This window comes from Lissotriton helveticus, chromosome 7 (genome assembly GCF_964261635.1).
Source record: "Lissotriton helveticus chromosome 7, aLisHel1.1, whole genome shotgun sequence".
NCBI lineage: Eukaryota > Metazoa > Chordata > Amphibia > Caudata > Salamandridae > Lissotriton > Lissotriton helveticus.
In genome coordinates, this window is record NC_136068.1 from 1,957,852,511 (window position 1) to 1,957,870,691 (window position 18,181).

The 18,181-nt window shown below is 42.6% G+C and overlaps 1 protein-coding gene across 1 annotated transcript in view; it reads left to right on the forward strand.

Annotated features, from left to right (window-relative positions):
* The window catches only part of LOC144770983 (uncharacterized), a 335,407-nt gene that overhangs the window by 124,829 nt on the left and 192,397 nt on the right, over positions 1-18,181 (forward strand). Inside the window, exon 4 of the mRNA XM_078655850.1 lies at positions 16,073-16,137. Within this exon, the coding sequence (XP_078511976.1) occupies positions 16,073-16,137 (65 nt within the window). The remainder of the gene's footprint in view (positions 1-16,072; positions 16,138-18,181) is intronic.

The window sequence follows — 18,181 nt, forward strand, 5'->3', positions numbered from 1 at the left end:
AGCATTTCATCGGAAGGTCGTACCGGAGTGGACGATTTCCCAGCTACCCTCAGTGCGTCCGTCAGGGGGGTAGCAATGTCTGCAAATTGCGGAATAAATCGTCGGTAGTAACCGACGAGCCCCAAAAACGATCTCACTTCCTTTCGGTTGGACGGGAAAGGGGTGTCGGCAATTGCCCGAACCTTTTCGATCTGCGGTTCAATTAGTCCGTGTTCCAGAACCTAGCCAAGATATTTTACCTTCTGAAAGGCCATCTTACATATTTTTTGCGTTGACAGTGAGCCCCGCCTTCCGGAGGGCACCGAACACTTTGTGCAGATGGCCTATATGTGATTGCCAATCCGGGCTGTATATCACGATGTCGTCTAGATATGCCGACGTGAACTCGGACAAGCCAGCCAGGACAGTGTTCATTAAGCGCTGGAACGTTGCTGGCGCCCCATGCAGTCCGAAGGGAAGCACCGTGAATTCAAAATGTCCCTCATGTGTGGAAAAGGCCGTTTTTTTGGCATCCTCCGGATGTAATGGAACTTGCCAATACCCCTTAGTCAAATCCAGGGTAGTGATGTATTTCGAGCTGCCAAGTTTTTCAATCAACTCGTCCACCCTGGGGATAGGGTAGGCGTCAAAGAGTGAGATTTCATTCAAAGCTCGGAAGTCCATACAAAATCTCCTGCTACCGTCAGGTTTGGGCACCATGACGATGGGGCTAGACCAGTCACTTTTAGAAGGACGTATGACCCCTAGGCGAAGCATCTCATCCACCTCATTTTTAATGGCAGCTCTCCTTGCCTCAGGGACTCGGTATGGTCTAATTCTAATTTTCTTGTCCGGCGGGGTCACAATACAGTGTTCTGCCAGGGACGTACGTCTCGGTCGACTGGAAAAGACACACTCGTAAGTTTTCAGAGTACCCATTAGTTCTCTCCGTTGTACATCCGCCAACTCCTCATTATGTGTAAGTAACTCCACTGTAGATTCACCGGGGTGGGAGGCATCCGCCAAGTTCACCTGAGATGGAGGAGGGCCTATCCACTTCTTTAAAAGGTTGATGTGGTATGATTGCCGTTTGTCGCTATTAATCTGTAACTTATAGCTAGTGCGGCCAATCACTTCCACCACCCTATATGGACCCATCCACTCAGCTTTAAATTTGTGGGATGAGGAAGGCAACAGAACCAAGGCCCAGTCATCGACCTGGAGCTGTCTCCATTTCTTTCCCCTGTCATAAGCAACTTGTTGTCGACGCTGGCTAGTATCCAAATTGGTAAAGGCAAGATCCCTTAATTTGCCCAGTTTAGATTTCAGATCTCTAGCATAGTCTAGTGTCGCTGCAGTTTCCTCAGGAGCCTCATTAACCCATGCATCTCTAGTCATTTCTAAAAGGGAGCGGGGTTGACGCCCATAAAGCAATTCAAATGGCGACGTCCCCATGCTGGACTGTTTTTGAGCTCTTATGGCGTAAAGCGCTAGAGGCAACATCCTATCCCAATCCGCCCCGCTGACTACCATCATTTTGCGGAGGGTGGCCTTCAGGGTGCGGTTGTAACGTTCCACCAGTCCGTCGGTCTGGGGGTGGTACACAGAGGTACGGATCTGGTGGATGTCCAACGTGTGGCATATCTCCTTCATTAGTTTCGAAATGAAGGGAGTACCCTGGTCCGTCAAAATTTCTTTGGGAAAACCGACCCTACTAAACAATTCTATCATCTTATCTCCAACTTGTTTAGAGTTTGCAGCCGATAAGGGAAAAGCCTCCGGAAATCTAGTTGCATAGTCGACTATGACCAAAATGTGTTGGAAGCCTTTTTTTGTCTTAGGTAATGGTCCAATGAGGTCCATTCCCACGCGTTCGAACGGCTTCCCAATTATAGGCAATGGCTGAAGGGGGACATCCGGGGGCTTTGTCATATTGAACCGTTGGCAAATCTCGCACTTCCTACAATAGGAATCGGTGTCCTTATAAATCCCTGGCCAAAAAAAAATTCTGAGTATATTTTGAGTCGTTTTTTCGGCGCCAGTGTGACCGGCGATCAGATGGCTATGACCAAAAAAAAGGACTTGCTCCCTAAAGGAGACAGGCACCAGGAGTTGAGGGGAGTCACCCCGTTTACCTATTCTAAACAGTAGCCCGTCTTGAATAACAAATCCGGGATAAGAGTCAGCCTCCTTGGGCCTCAGGTGTGCCTGTTCCCACGCATTGAAAAGAGTGGTGTCGCTTATTTGTGCAAACTTAAAGCTTTTATCGAGAACCCAGGGGTCCTGTGCCAGAACCGCATGTATCGGTTCGCTATGTTGTCCCGAGGATCCAAACCCCTTCTCTCCGCGACCTGTGTCGTTTAGTTCATCCACTTCATGTATTGTGGGGGATGCTATATGTTCACATATTAGTTGTGCCACTCTGTCCCCTTTATGTACAAAAAATGTCTCAGTCCCAAAGTTAAACAGAAGAATAATTACATTACCCCTGTAATCCTCATCAATCACTCCCGCCCCCACGTCTATGAAGTATTTAGCGGCTATTCCCGAACGAGGAGCGATCCTGCCATAGCAGCCGGGCGGAACTGCAATTTGCAGGTCGGTTTTAATCAAGGCTTTTTCTTTGGCTGGTATTTCATATTCATAGGCACTATACAAATCATATCCGGCTGCTTTGGCCGAACCCTTGGTGGGGGATGTTGCGTGTTCCGATAACTTTACGAAGTTAAGACAGACCTCCAGCGGTTCTACCCCCTGTTCTTTGTTTCCCTCCCCGGTATGTTTGTATCCGCTTATCAATCGTTTGGGAGTATCTTCCAATTTTTTTTTAAACATGTTCAGGAAGCGGGGATTATCTGTCCCAATGATAATGTCTTCAGGCAATTTGGACATCACTCCCACCCTCACTGTCTGGGGAGTCCCTACTGTAGGTTCTATTACAATGTTAGCAATAGGATATAGTTTGATATCCCCGTGAACACACTTAATATTAACAGTACCCCGAGGAATGTATTGTTTTGGGGACACATATTGTGATTGTATAACCGACTGACGGCAGCCGGAGTATAACAATGCTAATAGTGAATTTCCATTAACTTTCACACTTACTCGGAATGAACTGCCAAGCTCCGCTGAGTAGAGTACCGTTTTGGGGAGGTACCCGACTTCCATAGGTTCCTCATCCAGTCTTTTTTTTGGACATAAGCGGGCGATATGACCCCACTGTCCACAATCGAAACATTGTGGTCCAAAGGTCCCTGGGGTTTCTGTCCGCCAGGTACGAGGTCGTACGGGTTCTTTTCCCTTAGGGAAATTTCTTTCGGGTCGTGTAAACATTTTTTTCTCTCTCTCCAGGTCAAACGGGATGTTCTTTGGCTGTGCTCTGGAAAAGGATGATGCCATCTCTACGGCTTGGGCGGTTGTTAGGCTATGGTGTTGTCTAAGCCATTTTTGGGTAGCATAGGGGAGTGCCTCCAGAAACTGCTCCAGGTATATTCTGTCAAGTATTTCTTCCTTGCTACTAGTGGATGGGGTAAGCCACTTATCCGCGGCCATTTTTAAGCGCACAAACAAGGTTTTTGGATTTTCTCCCACCTTGCCTCTCTCCTTACGAAACCGCAGCCGGTAAGCCTCCGGATCTAGTCCTAGGTGATCTAGTATGATCCTTTTTATTTCTGCATAGGTAGTATCTCCATTGGGGTTGGCCACTTGATATGCGGCCTGAGCCTCGCCCCCTAGTAGTGGAGCTAAGAAGAAAGGCCATTTCGTTACTGGCCAGCCACAGGCTCTAGCTGCCCTTTCAAAATTTAATAAGAAGGCATCCGGGTCTTCTCCTGATCTATATTTTTGTAGGGAAACGGCTGGGGTTCCATGTGCCACGGGTCTTTCTGCTGCTCCTCCCCTAACCACGGGGTCAACCCAAGGCGGTTCCGTTTTTTCCTCAATGGCTTTTTTTAGTACTTCCCTATCTGCCTGGGCGGACACCAAATGCTGTTCTAGTACCCAGTCGAGTCTTTCCTGCCCTTTTACTAGTTGTTGTACCACGGTTTCCATCTTTTCTCCAGAGATGGTATCTATGCCCGCATTCTCCACCACTGTTACAGGTGCGGGATTAATTGGCAACAAATGTATTCTTGTTTTCTTATCTTTTATTTTACGGAACAACAAGTCCGAGCTTTTCTTTCCCTTAGGTACAGTCCCACACGGTGAACGGCTTCTTGCTGTTCTTCTATGGCTGGACTCCGGGAGTTCTATTCGATGGCCTCTTTCGGGTGTCCGTCGATACAGGGACTTGTCCGTATCCGTCTTGGGACTCAATGCAAACAAAAAGGAGAATACACCGTATCAGTTGGATGTTCACTTTGTATACAATGTTTTTACAGGAAAGGGAGTGAGGACCTAATAACTCGTGCCACACATTTAGCAAAACTGACGACGTGAGGTGTAAGTGCTCAGGGTGGGGACCCAGTGCCAAGGAGGTGGGAGTGAGGTTACTCAACGGGCTTCCCCTTATCACGAACCCAGCCCCTGATCTTGTCTCGTACCTGTGCTAGCCATACACCTCCCGCGGGTGTATGGCTGGGCGAGTCGCGGGGTCGTTGGCCTCCTGGCGTCTCCCGTTTCTCGTCTTCTTCTTGTCGCCTCTTCTCCGTCTTGCTCAACTCCTCCGAACTCGTCTCCGCGTTGTCTTCTCCTTCCTCTCCGCTCCGGCCTCCTACTCGCTCCCTCCGGGTGAATAAACACACTGTTGATTCGTCTCTCTCTGTATAAGACGCCTCCGTGTCGTGACGTGACTCCTCCCACTCACTACTCCATTCAAAGTTAAAGGGCCACTGACCCGTCTCCTCATCTGGTTGTTCCAGCTCGTCGTCGACGTTCTGTGGGGAGTATAAGTGATGAGCAATGGTACCAGAGTTCTGTTTAATGTCTCTTCGTATCTTCCCCTGTTTTAGGGACAGTCCCGGCCCGTTACAGTTCGGAAGCATAATAGGTCGGGCGGTCTCCCCGAATCTGATTCGGTTGGAAACCATTCCGAGACCAAGTCAGTCGGAATGAATTCCGGCCGACATCGTAATTGGCCCCATAGATGTGTAGGAATGGAGACAGAAACATACGTTACACAGACATGGACATGCAGACGCACAAGCAGATTCCTATACACGGAGACAGACCCGCATCTCTCAGACAGGGTGAGAACTTCATTACAGATCATTAAGGACACCGACCACTGACATAATATCGATGTAAAAAAACATCAATTCCCTGAATCATTGGAAAATAAATATTCATAAAAATATTATCTTCCCATACTTAACAAAAACAAATGTTGATAGCTAAAATTTTGTCGTCATAAATGGCTATTTTCACTCATATCGATGACAAAATTATTGGGATCAAAAATATTGCGAGCTTTAAATAAACAAGTAAATACACACAAATATTGGAACATAAAATGCCAACTACATAAATATAGGATTTTTTTTTATAGTTATAATGCAAAAACATATCAATACCATTTTATATTTAAAAAATGATAGTTATAGCAACAACATTATAACAAGTGTACATTATTAATATAAACATGACGAACCCCAAATTAGAAAAACAATCAAAAAATGAATACAAAACCATTTCATAAGCACCCTTATTATTTAACGTATTTCCCAAAATATTATATACAAATACATCGTACATCTAAATTAAAATAAGTATAGCACAATATATAAGTATTTCAATTTATTTATTATGTTTTGGCTCTCAAAAGAGGGCCACATAAAATACATAATAGAAATACATAAATGCAGATATATTTGAAAGAAAATCCATAGACAATTTACAACAATTAACAACATGCAAGATAATCAGCAGCAAACACCTCCATATTTCATTAATAAATAGCTAAAAAACCTTTAAAAAAGTTAAAAATTTGGAAGCAAAACATTTCATTAGGAGGGAAATACAAAGCCTGCCAAAAGATATTCACATTAAGGATACCCAATTGAAGACAAATCGACTTTAACCATTTCAGTCGCAAAGAGCACAGTGCAGGGCATAAGAATAATACATGAGTTCGATCCTGTACGGCCATATTACATAGGTCACATAACAAAGACGATCCATACCATTTTGATAAAAGAAGATTTAAAGGTAATAAATCATGTCTTAAAAGAAACCATAGTCTTCGAACTCCAATGTGGAATATTCCATGTCACATACGGTTGAGCAAGCTTTAAGGAAAAAGTATTAAGAAGGAGATCACATCCCCTCTTTTCTTGAAGGGCATTCTGATCTAATTTAAAACAGAGTTCCCATGAAGCCTGTTTCAGCACGGATTTTAGCTGAGTTGGGGAATTTGAAAAAAGAGTACTTTCATCCAACTCTAAGAGAGACACAGCTTTTCTAAAATTCCTAACTATTTGAGAAAACTCTTTAAATTTGCCCAACAATTCTCCTTTAAGGAGAGCTCTCAATGATCCCGGTTCGCCTCTGGCCAAACTGGCCACCCATCTAACTAAAGCACATAATCCCTGAACCCAGCTACTCCTAAGACCGAATTCAAGCCTACATGCGGCCAGCGAACAGGCTGTGTTAAGAGTAGATAGAGATCTCAATACTTTTCCTTCAACTGTGTGACAAAAACCCCAATGCTTCAGCTCTACAAGTTCTATTCCATATAGCAGCGTTGCAGGAATTTTTGCCCTAAACACCTCCAATAAACAAGCAAAATGTATTTTCCCTGTAGCACAGCAAAGGGAACACAAACCTTTGCCATGAGCAAGGGCTTTACGCGAGTTGTAATCAATATGGGGCTTCTCGCTCATATTGGCCGAAATTATTTTACCTAAAAAAGTGTAAGATTTAACTACCTCTAATTTCTGACCACCAATGGACCATCCGAAGTTTTCTGACCTAGATTTCTTCTTTCCTGAAATGCACATAATTTTACTTTTTGACGCATTTATCCTCATAAAATGGGATTCAGCGAATAGATGTAAAGCCTGCAGACGATTAGCCAAACCCTTGGGTGTTAGGTCAAGTATGAGGATATCGTCTGCATACATCATGCAGGAGATAGTAGAGCCCCCCACAACCGGGGCAATGCCCGCACAAGCAGACAGAGAAGCTGGGAGGTCAGCAATGTACAGGGAGAACAATAGTGGGGCCAAAAGGCAACCCTGTTTAAGTCCGTTTAAGGATGGAATTGGTTGTGAGAGACCCCTCTCTCCGCCTTGCAGCACACGACACCAGGTATCCGTATGTAATGACCGTACAAGATCCAATAAATGAGACGGCATACCCAATGCTGCAAATTTTCTCCACAGCGTAAAACGATCCACTTTGTCGAACGCCGTGGAGAAATCAATAAAAGCAGCAAACACCCCCCCCCTCGAACATGTATGTATTTGTCCGAGATCACCTGAAGGGCGGTGAGGTTATCTAGTGTGCCGTGCCCTTTGCGGAAGCCTGTCTGTTCCAATGGTAAGATGTTATTTATTTCAACCCAATCATTAATTAATATAAAAATTTTTAAAAGACATTTTGCAAAGACTTTTCCGATTGAGTCAAGAAGGGCTATCAAACGGTAATTCATAGGTTTGTCCCTATCTCCCTTCTTAAATAATGGGACCAGTATGCTTCCCCTCCATGAAGCAGGCACAACTTTAGAGATGAAGCAAGATCTAAACAATGGACAAAGTATCTTGCTCCATAGAGTCGGATCCTGCTTCAAAACAGATATGGGTAACTCATCGGGTCCCATAGCTCCCGAGGAGCGCATGTTTTAAATAGCCATTTCAATTGTTTTCTCCGAGGGGAAATCAATAGGGAGCTCAACTTCTCGCCCAAACCTACTATCCTCTGACATTGTGCCATTCCCAGCATATAACTTTGAAATAAAAGAAGTCCATACCTCTTCAGAAATGGGGATAGGAAGGGGGCTAGCTCTTACTCCACATCCCTTACCAATTATAGACCAAAATTCTCTAGCCTTACCATGCACAACCGCTTCCCTTAGATTTATCCACAGTGAGTCCTCTTTTTCTTTTTTAAGTTTTATTCTTAGTCTACTTCTCCTTCTTTTCAGCAGGGATATTTTATTTGCTAATTCACTAGATCTACATAAAAATTGCTCCCGCACTAATTTATTTATTTCCTTATTTAGGCGGAGCATTGCAGTAGGATAGTAAAACGTTTTCTTTGGTAGACTAGAATTTTTTGCAACCGAGGTAATCTCCCTCATAATATATAAATAACATTATAAACTGCACTTATTAATTTTCACCATAAGAGGCAAAAACTGAAAAAGAAATTTAAACTAATAGCACATTAACCAATAAAATTGCAATGTCCAATAAAATTGATATATAAACAAATTAAAAAAATTAAATGTAACAATTTAACAAAACTATTAAAGCTGCAAGAAGAGGACTCTGCTGGACTTTCCAAACAGAACCTACAAACAATAGAGGAAAAATATATACAACTACCTTCCAGAGTAATCAACACATTTATGTATTCTAATTTATAGACTAAGTAATTTTAAAATAGTAGAATATTTTTTTTTACTGCAACTTCAGGAAAATGCCAAACTGCCGAAAAAACAACAGGAAAAAGATACCTGGGCAAAGACTAACATTCATTTAATTAAAACACTTACTGAACACAAACTCGCCCTAAAACATGTAGAAACTAACAAAACTCAGTCAGCCCTCACCAAATACCAACAAACGTTTTAAATAAAACAAAACACTGTTTTTCTCACCAGCTGAAAACGAAGCACCTGACTCACATTAGAGGAACCCCAATGGAAAAACAGAAAATAAACATCTTTCAAAGAGCAAGCAAAACAGGTTTCAGAGCCTCCTACTCCATGGAGTCGGCCCTACTCCTTGCAACGGAAACCCTAAGGAAATGTGCTGTTGCAGGACAGCCTGCTGTACTGGTTCTTTTGGACCTTAGCGCAGCATTTGATACCGAAACTCATAACCTACTCCTCAAGAGATTAAGTAACTGTGGGGTCAGGGCCTCAGCTTTATGCTGGATGACCTCCTTCCTCACATCCGAGTTTTCAAGTTACTCCCCACCCCCACGTGTCAGAGTATCTCTCTAACGCAGGGAGTCCCACAGGGCTCGGTATCAAGTCCTACTCTATTTATTCTCTATATAGGCCCCCTGGCAGAACTGGTGGAAAAACACAATGCAACAGTCGTATCATATGCTGATGATAAGCAACTTATTGTCACCTTATCCCAGGACTCGGGGGAGGCTGCAAATCAGTTCTCTTTATGGTTAGAGGAGCTAGCCCTATGGATGTCCAACCCCTGCCTAAAACTAAATGGCAACAAAACTGAAATAATGATAGTTGGTAAAGCCCCCTCTATATGGACATCAGCATGGCGGCCTGTGGGATTGGGCCAAATTCCTGCCTCAAAAGCAGAAGTAAAAAATCTAGGGTTTTGTCTGTATTCCAAGCTAACATTTGAGAGCCAAATTAGGAAGGTGGCAGGGAAATGTTCCGGGACTCTCAAAGCCCTAAGGAAACTCTTAGATCTATTACCGATTGCTGCCAGAAAAATTATTGTTCATGCCTTGGTCACTTCCCAGATAGATTATGGTAATATCCTCTATCTGGCAGCATAAAAAAAGGCATAACCAAGCGTCAATCTATTCAAAATGCAGCCCGAACCTTCCAAAAACAGCATCTGCCGCAAAGGCTCTGGCTACCCTCCACTGCTCACCTGTGGAGAAGAGGATTACTTTTAAGGCAATGTGCTACTGTCGCAGAATTCTATGGAAAAAAAGTCTGAGATACCTTTGCCCTATGATAACTTTTTACATACCAGCACGTAATTTAAGATCTGAAAGATTCCTTGGGTACGGTGCCAAGAATTCAAAAAGTTAGGATGGGAGCTCGATCTTTCGTATACCAAGAGCTGGAATACTGTGCCAGTGAATCTGAGAACTGACACTTGCGACAGGACTTTTCACAAGGGATTAAACACCTGGCTGTTCCCTTCCTCAAACTAGATCTCTTAGAGCTACTTTTTCCGGGGATTTATAGTCGGGCAACTTCTATGGTTGCCCCACTTATAAGTCCATATTAGCTCAGGACACACCGTCGGTGCAACCATGCACTTTACAAATTGATAAAACTAAACTGAAAAATATAATCCACCAAAAAGGGAAAAATAAATATAAAAAAACTCTTTGGGTAAACTGAAAAATCTAAGGAAATCAAAATTAAAAATATTGTTTCCTTTTTAAAATAAAAAAAATATAAAATCCAAATGTCCATACAACACCTTCAATCTGTAAATTTGTTAAAAAAGAGGCAATACGCACTCACCAAAAACTGTACTATCAAAAATAAAGGTAACATAACAATCAAGGCATACAAAGCCGATCATATAGCAAAATGTTATCTATAATAATGAAATTGTACTAACAAATAGAACCTATGCCTAATGGCAATGACGTCCATAAATACACAAACACTACTATTGAACTTTCCAAGAATCACAAAATAACACTTAAACTACAATTTTTCTCTTGCTCTCTACATCTTCCTTGACCAGACAAATTGCAGAACTTTTCTGTGACTCTCTTCCTGGAAAATGAACCAACAATTACACAGCCTATAAAAGATAAGTTAGCAGGAAAAAACGTAACCCTGGGCAAAGTACTACACTATGCTCGCATAGTTTGCAAAATGTGCGCTACTTCGCACTACGCGAATTGCACGTAGCACAGTGCAAACACGCGTAGCATAGCGGTCATTTTTTGCTTGCTCGCGGTCCTCAACGTCAAGTTGGCGACCCCGGGCAAGCAAAATGTCATCCTGGCGAGACTTTTTCCTCATTCGTGATCAGCAACATCAAGTTGCCGATCGCAAGCGTGGAAAATAAACCTCCCTGTGAGATTCTCAACCCGGGGAGGTCAGGTTTCTCATTGCAAGTGGTCGCGTATGCGTGCGACCGCTTGCTATGACAAGCTACCAGTACGTGTTGTGAAAGCTGCTGCTAGAGTAGAAATCTACTCGAGCGGCAGAAAATGACTGCTTGCACTGTGCAAGATGCGGTTTGCACTGATTGCACCGTGCGGACAAGCATCCGGCACTGTGAAATCAGTGCGAACAGCATTTTGCACAGTGCACTATGCAGTTCGCGTAGCTCGCGTAGTGCGAAGTGCAATTCGCTTAGCTAGGCGTAGCGCTACTACGGGAACTGCGCCCAGGGTTAGAAAAAATGGCCACTAAATAAAAATAAAGACCATTTTCATATAGGAAACAAACAGGATTAAATATAAAAATGTTTAAAGCATGCTAAATATGGAAAGAAAAAGTTAACCATATTTAAAAAAATTGTTATAAAAATATTTACCACTTATGTGAAGTGTATACAAATATTATCAACACAATATTATTTAAAATGTAAATGGTTACATTTACTATTCGCACTCCAATCTATACCATTTTGGAGAAGTGCTGGATAATAAAGGGGTTACATTTACTATTCCCACTCTAATCTGAACCATTTTGTGGAAGGTCCTGGACATTAAAGGGGCACCATTTACTATTCCCACTCCCTTCTAAACAATTCTGAAGAAGATATTGGTCAGTAAAAGGATAACATTTATTCTACATAGTTCCCACAAATAAAAAAACACATTGAAAAGTATATAAAAAAACTGTACTAACTAATAAATCCTACCTAGTAAATATTTATTATTCCATAAAGTTTACAATTTATAATACCAACTAAATATTTCTAATAAAATACAGTATTACAAAATATATAATTTAATATATTTTTATAAACTAAATAAGTATGATATTATTTAATATATGTACCAGATATAAAAAAAAAATACTATTAGTTATCAAAATAATAACATTAACATAATATTGATTGTTATGTATGCATAGAGCATATATCCAATCTCATATTTTTGAAAAACTCTTGTTTTAAAGTAAAAAAAACAAGTTCACAGACCTTTCTAGATGCTAACATGTGATTTAATAAGCAGCATCACCCCTATATATTTCAGAGTACAATCTCCTGGCTTGTGGTCGGAGAGCTAGGAAAGTGTACTCTGAAATGTTTCTGGAGTGCTGCTGCTTATTAAAAAAAACTTGTTAGAATCTGGAAACGTCTGTGATCTTGTTTTTGACCTTTGAACAAGAGTTCTCTGCAATATTTTTCCCGGCTCCACATCCGCATGCAGACCACCATATAGACACCAAGGGTACTTATGAACTTTGTAGATCCATTCTAATATATGTAACATAAATAAACATTTGTTAAAAGATAAATCCATAAAAATACAATCACAATTACCTACTTTTTACAAATCAAAATACGTTTTTTACAGAATTAAAAATAAATTAGTATATTTTTTAATGATTTGCATAAAAAGTCTTTGTTATTATAGGTTGTTAAAATACAAGTACTGTAATACATATAAATTGTAATGGCAAACTACCAATTCAACCTACATAAACACATTGATATTTAAACATCATTAAAACTAATTGGAAAAATTAATTGTTAAATATTTTGTACACAAGTATTTTAAGAATGTATTTATTTCATACAAAATACAATAAAACCAAAAATGTATAGTAAATAATGTTAACTTTGTATATAAATGTACATTTTTCATTCCAAATACGTATTTTGAAACAAAACACATTTTTTATATTAAAATGTAACAAGAATTATTTTAATTACAATGACTATTAACTTGCATATTACATTTTGTTTCAGTCACCAAATCAAATAGTCTTTTATATACACACAAATATACCATTAAAAAAACGATATAATATTCAAAGAAATGTATACATTGTATATCAAAATGTAAACATGTAATAACTTATTTATACATTTAAATAACATATTCATGTAATTAATAAGTTTAATAAAATGTAACATCCACATAAATGATTAACACTTTTTTTCAATCTCCCCACCCGTTCCCTCTAAAATCCAACATCCCACTCCATTAACTTAAATGCAAATACATTAACAAAAAAACTAATACCATTTTAAATAAAATAATTTAAAAATGTTGTATACATTATAAAAATTGACGAAACATATTAACAAAAAATCAAATAAATATAAAAACACATAAATTAACCAATAAAAAACAATATTTTTTAACTATTATATTATAACGAGCTCATTTCTGACAACATTATAAAAAACGTTTAAATAACCATCGATAATTCTGTTGACAATATCTTTGTCAACATATTTTTGATATATTTTTATAACCCAATATTTTATTATTCAATATTTTGTCCAAACTTTCACCTACAAACCATGGATTCCAGGTGTTACTCTAATTAAACAAGCATAGAACACCCAGCATGCCTTAGGTTACCACATAGATGCCTACGTCTAGGAACAGTGTCCTGTTGACATGCGGGATGTGGTCACAGACCTCTAGAGACCCAAACACACTGAAGCAAGGGAAGAGACATCCAGACAGGCACATAGAAGGGTAGACATGGAGACACATGTGACTGTGACATGCATGAAGACATAGAGATGGGTAGGTAGGGAGAAAGCCTCGTACATAGGCACATACATGGACTAACACACATCCCAAAGAAAGGCATGCAGAGAGACACTGTGTACAGTTGTGTATCTGATGTCTACATGCATCAGAGGCAGTGGGAGACCAATGTGTGCACATGCACAAGACACTGACATATGCGACACAGACATACGTGCAGACAGACATGGATGAATATGCAGGGAGACAGATGGATAACTATGGAGACAGATAAGTGGTTTACAAAGAAAGACAGACAGACAGATCTGGAGACGCACAGGCAGCAGCGCATACAAAGTACTGTGATCGCTAATTACCAGGACGGAGGCGTAAACCATGGAATGGATTCTCCATTTTGTGAGGGGCTGGAAGATGAGGCCACACAGAGCTTTAAACCACCAGAGTCACAGAGAGATGCTTCTGCACTGAGAACAGGATGGCCGGTGAACAGGATTGGGTGGTGCATAGCACCGCTGCGTGACTGGTGCACAGGTCATCCAGTGCACAGAGCAGCTGGTGCACGGGACGGCCATTCACCAGAGGTGGTGATGCACATGTGGTCCAGTGCACCGGTCATGCAGTGCACCGAGATGCTAGTGCACAGGGCAGATGGAGGGGATTGGTTGATGGAGAGTTGCAAAGAATGGCTGCAGTTCAGAGCAGGTGGTGGAGATTGGGTGGCAGAAGTGCAAAGTGTGGCTGGTGCACAGAACAGTTGAAGGGGTGGAGAGTTGCAAAGAGTGGATGATGAACAGATCAGGTTGAAGGGGTTGAGGAGTGGGAGGTGGCATGGGTAGCTGGTTCACCCTTCAGGTGGAAGGCGTTGGAAGAAGTGCACAGAGTGACTGGTGCATATAGTAGGTGTAGGGGTCGAGGGAGGTGCATAGAGTGTCTGGTGCATAGAGGAGTAGGGGTCGAGGGAGGTGCATAGAGTGACTGGTGCATAGAGCAGGTGGAGGGGGATGGATATGCACAGAGTGCCTGATGCATAGAGCAAGCTGAGGGCCTGGGGCAGATGCAAAGAGTACCAGATGGAGGTTGTGGGGGAGGTGCAAAGACTGACTAGTGCACAGAGCTGGGGGACGGGGTTTGGGGTGGTTGCAAACAGTGCCCAGTGCCCATAGAAGGCGGAGGCCTAAAACCTAGTGAAAGAACTCGGGGTGCTTACGAGGAAACCCCTAATATCCGGTGTAGAGGGGAGGGGGGCTACCATGAATCTGGAGCTGGAGGGATAGTCAAAGCATCCACTGGCATCTCTTTCTTTCATCACCAGATACAATGCCTCGTCTCACTCTCTTTTATCACCAGATACAATGCCTCGTCTCACTCTGCCTTTTATCACCAGATACAATGCCTCGTCTCACTCTGCCTTTTATCACCAGATACAATGCCTCGTCTCACTCTGCCTTTTATCACCAGATACAATGCCTCGTCTCACTCTGCCTTTTACCACCAGATACAATACCTCGTCTCACTCTGCCTTTTATCACCAGATACAATGCCTCGTCTCACTCTCTTTTATCACCAGATACAATGCCTCGTCTCACTCTGTCTTTTATCACCAGATGCAATGCCTGGTCTCACTCTGTCTTTTATCACAAGATGCAATGCCTCGTCTAACTCTCTTTTATCACCAGATGCAATGCCTGGTCTCACTCTTTCTTTCATCACCAGATACAATGCCTCGTCCCACTCTGTCTTTTATCACCAGATGCAATGCCTGGTCTCACTCTGTCTTTCATCACCAGATGCAATGCCTCGTCTCACTCTGTCTTTTATCACCAGATGCAATGCCTGGTCTCACTCTGCCTTTCATCACCAGATACAATGCCTCGTCTCACTCTGCCTTTCATCACCAGATACAAAGCCTCGTCTCACTCTCTTTTATCACCAGATACAATGCCTCGTCTCACTCTGTCTTATATCACCAGAATGCAATGCCTCGTCTCACTCTGCCTTTTATCACCAGATACAATGCCTCGTCTCACTCTCTTTTATCACCAGATACAATGCCTCGTCTCACTCTGTCTTTTATCACCAGATACAATGCCTCGTCTCACTCTGTCTTTTATCACCAGATGCAATGCCTCGTCTCACTCTGTCTTTTATCACCTGATGCAATGCCTGGTCTCACTCTGTCTTTTATCACCAGATACAATGCCTCGTCTCACTCTCTCTTTTATCACCAGATACAATGCCTCTTCTTACTCTTTCTTTCATCACCAGATGCAATGCCTTGTCTCACTCTGTCTTTTATCACCAGATGCAATGCCTCGTCTCACTCTTTCTTTCATCACCAGATGTAATTCCTGGTCTCACTCTGTCTTTTATCACCAGATACAATGCCTCGTCTCACTCTGTCTTTTACCACCAGATACAATGCCTCGTCTTACTCTGTCTTTTATCACCAGATACAATGCCTCGTCTCACTCTGTCTTTTATCACCAGATACAATGCCTCGTCTCACACTGTCTTTTATCACCTGATACAATGCCTCGTCTCACTCTGCCTTTTCCTCCATCATCCATTTCAGGAGGCGTCATGATCCTTTCACGAGCAGCAACATTGTCCGCCGGCACTCCAAGCTCATCAACTCTTGTAAGTACCCCGGGGGTATGGGCGATGCTCGGGGGTCTCTCACCCCAGCCATGAGGGGGTGGGGGCTGGCAGAGATGACCGGTGGCCAGAGGCTGTCCTTGCCTGAGGTCCAGTACAGGGCCTGCCCCCTTCTAGCTCTTGTTGCCTCAGAGGCGGGGTCTTTGCTATGCTCCAGACAGGGTGCTGCAGCTTTGTTTCTTTTGTATTGTTTTATGAAGCACAGCATGGACCCTTGCAGAGCACCTAACAACAGGGAATAACAACAGAGCAGGGGAAGGCATTCCAAAGATCTAATGAAACCTGGGGGTTCAAGGAGAGGCCGCATTGATGCAGAGGGAGCGAACTGTATCCGCGAGCCCCATTGGCAGACGGAGGCAGGTGGGAAAACTGCATGACAACCAATGACAGCAGAGAGAGCCAGAGGCCGGAGGGTTTCATTGTATGAACCCCAGAGTGCAGTGAACTCGAACACCCCGCAGACACTCACTGTGCTGCAAAGGTGGGCGAGCTAACAAATGAACAGGGAGAGCCGAGCCAAGGGCCGGGCTTGGCTCTAAGAGTCCCTGCTCGAGCCGAGGGCCTGGCTTAGCTCTAAACGTACAATAGCAAAAAGGAGCCAAGAGGGATATGGAAAGGTATATAAGGGATCGCCCTCCACTCTAAACAGTCAATAAACAACAAGATCCCTATACCTGGGGCGGTTAATACATTTCAAAGACATGAGTACACATCACTCAGGTTGTATTTTTTATTTACATACCGAGGTAAACCCCTGCTATCTATCGCAGTGCGGTATAAATCCTCTAATGTCTAGTTTTCCCCACTTAATCTATTGTTCCCAAAAAATTTTTAATTACTGAGGTCTCAATTCAAACAGTGTCCAGGGTGATGTCCAACCAATGTCTGCCCTCTTTACTGGCAGTACATCTATCCACACTTAACCACAAGTGCACAAACCTTAAGAGGAAAAAATGTGTGGTGGAGAGGAAGGCACCTCACGGGCGAACAACCCTCGGGGGTGTTGGCAGATGTTACCAACTCAATGCCCCTTTCTCATCATCGGTTGCCTTCCAATCCGAAAAGAAAACAAAGTAGGTACAACACATAAACTGAAATGCGTGTAAAGGTGCAACATAAAGAGTATAACCACATTAACTCATAACGGACAGAGTGACATAAAATCAACAGCCACACCCACTCAATTACTTTATTCTTCGTTTCAGTGTGAGCTGATGAGTTAAAAGAGAGGTTGGTAGCTTAGTATCGCCTACCAGTACCTGATACCGACATGTTTCACTGCCCCAATAATTTCGGCAGATTCATCAGGGACCGTGTATCATCCCAGGTTTCTGGGATGATACACGGTCCTGGTTCCAAACCGTACGATTGATACCTCAATCGTTTTTAAACGAGTCAAAGTGTGATTCGGTCAGCCGGTATGAGTTGCCCATGCTGGCCTGGGTGTCCAGAAAGGATGTTCAAAAAATTGGTGCAGTGACCGAGTGTTGAATACCCTGATGAATCTGCCGAAATTATTGTGAGGTGCCTTCCTCTCCACCACACATTTTTTCCTCTTAAGGTTTGTGCACTTGTGGTTAAGTGTGGATAGATGTACTGCCAGTAAAGAGTGCAGACATTGGTTGGACATTACCCTGGACACTGTTTGAATTGAGACCTCAGTAATTAAATTTTTTTTTGGAACAATAGATTAAGTGGGGAAAACTAGACATTAGAGGATTTATACCGCACTACGATAGATAGCAGGGGTTTACCTCGGTATGTAAATAAAAAATACAACCTGAGTGATGTGTACTCATGTCTTTGAAATGTATTAACCGCCCCAGGTATAGGGATCTTAGCTCTAAACGTCCCTGCACGAACCGAGCCATGGGCCTGGCTTGGCTCTAAGACTCCCTGCACGAATCGAGCCATGGGCCTGGCTCGGCTCTAAGACTCCCTGCACGAGCCGAGCCAAGGGCCTGGCTTGGCCAAAAGAGCCCCTGCATGAGTTAAGTACTGAACATATTTGGCACGTAAGTCATGC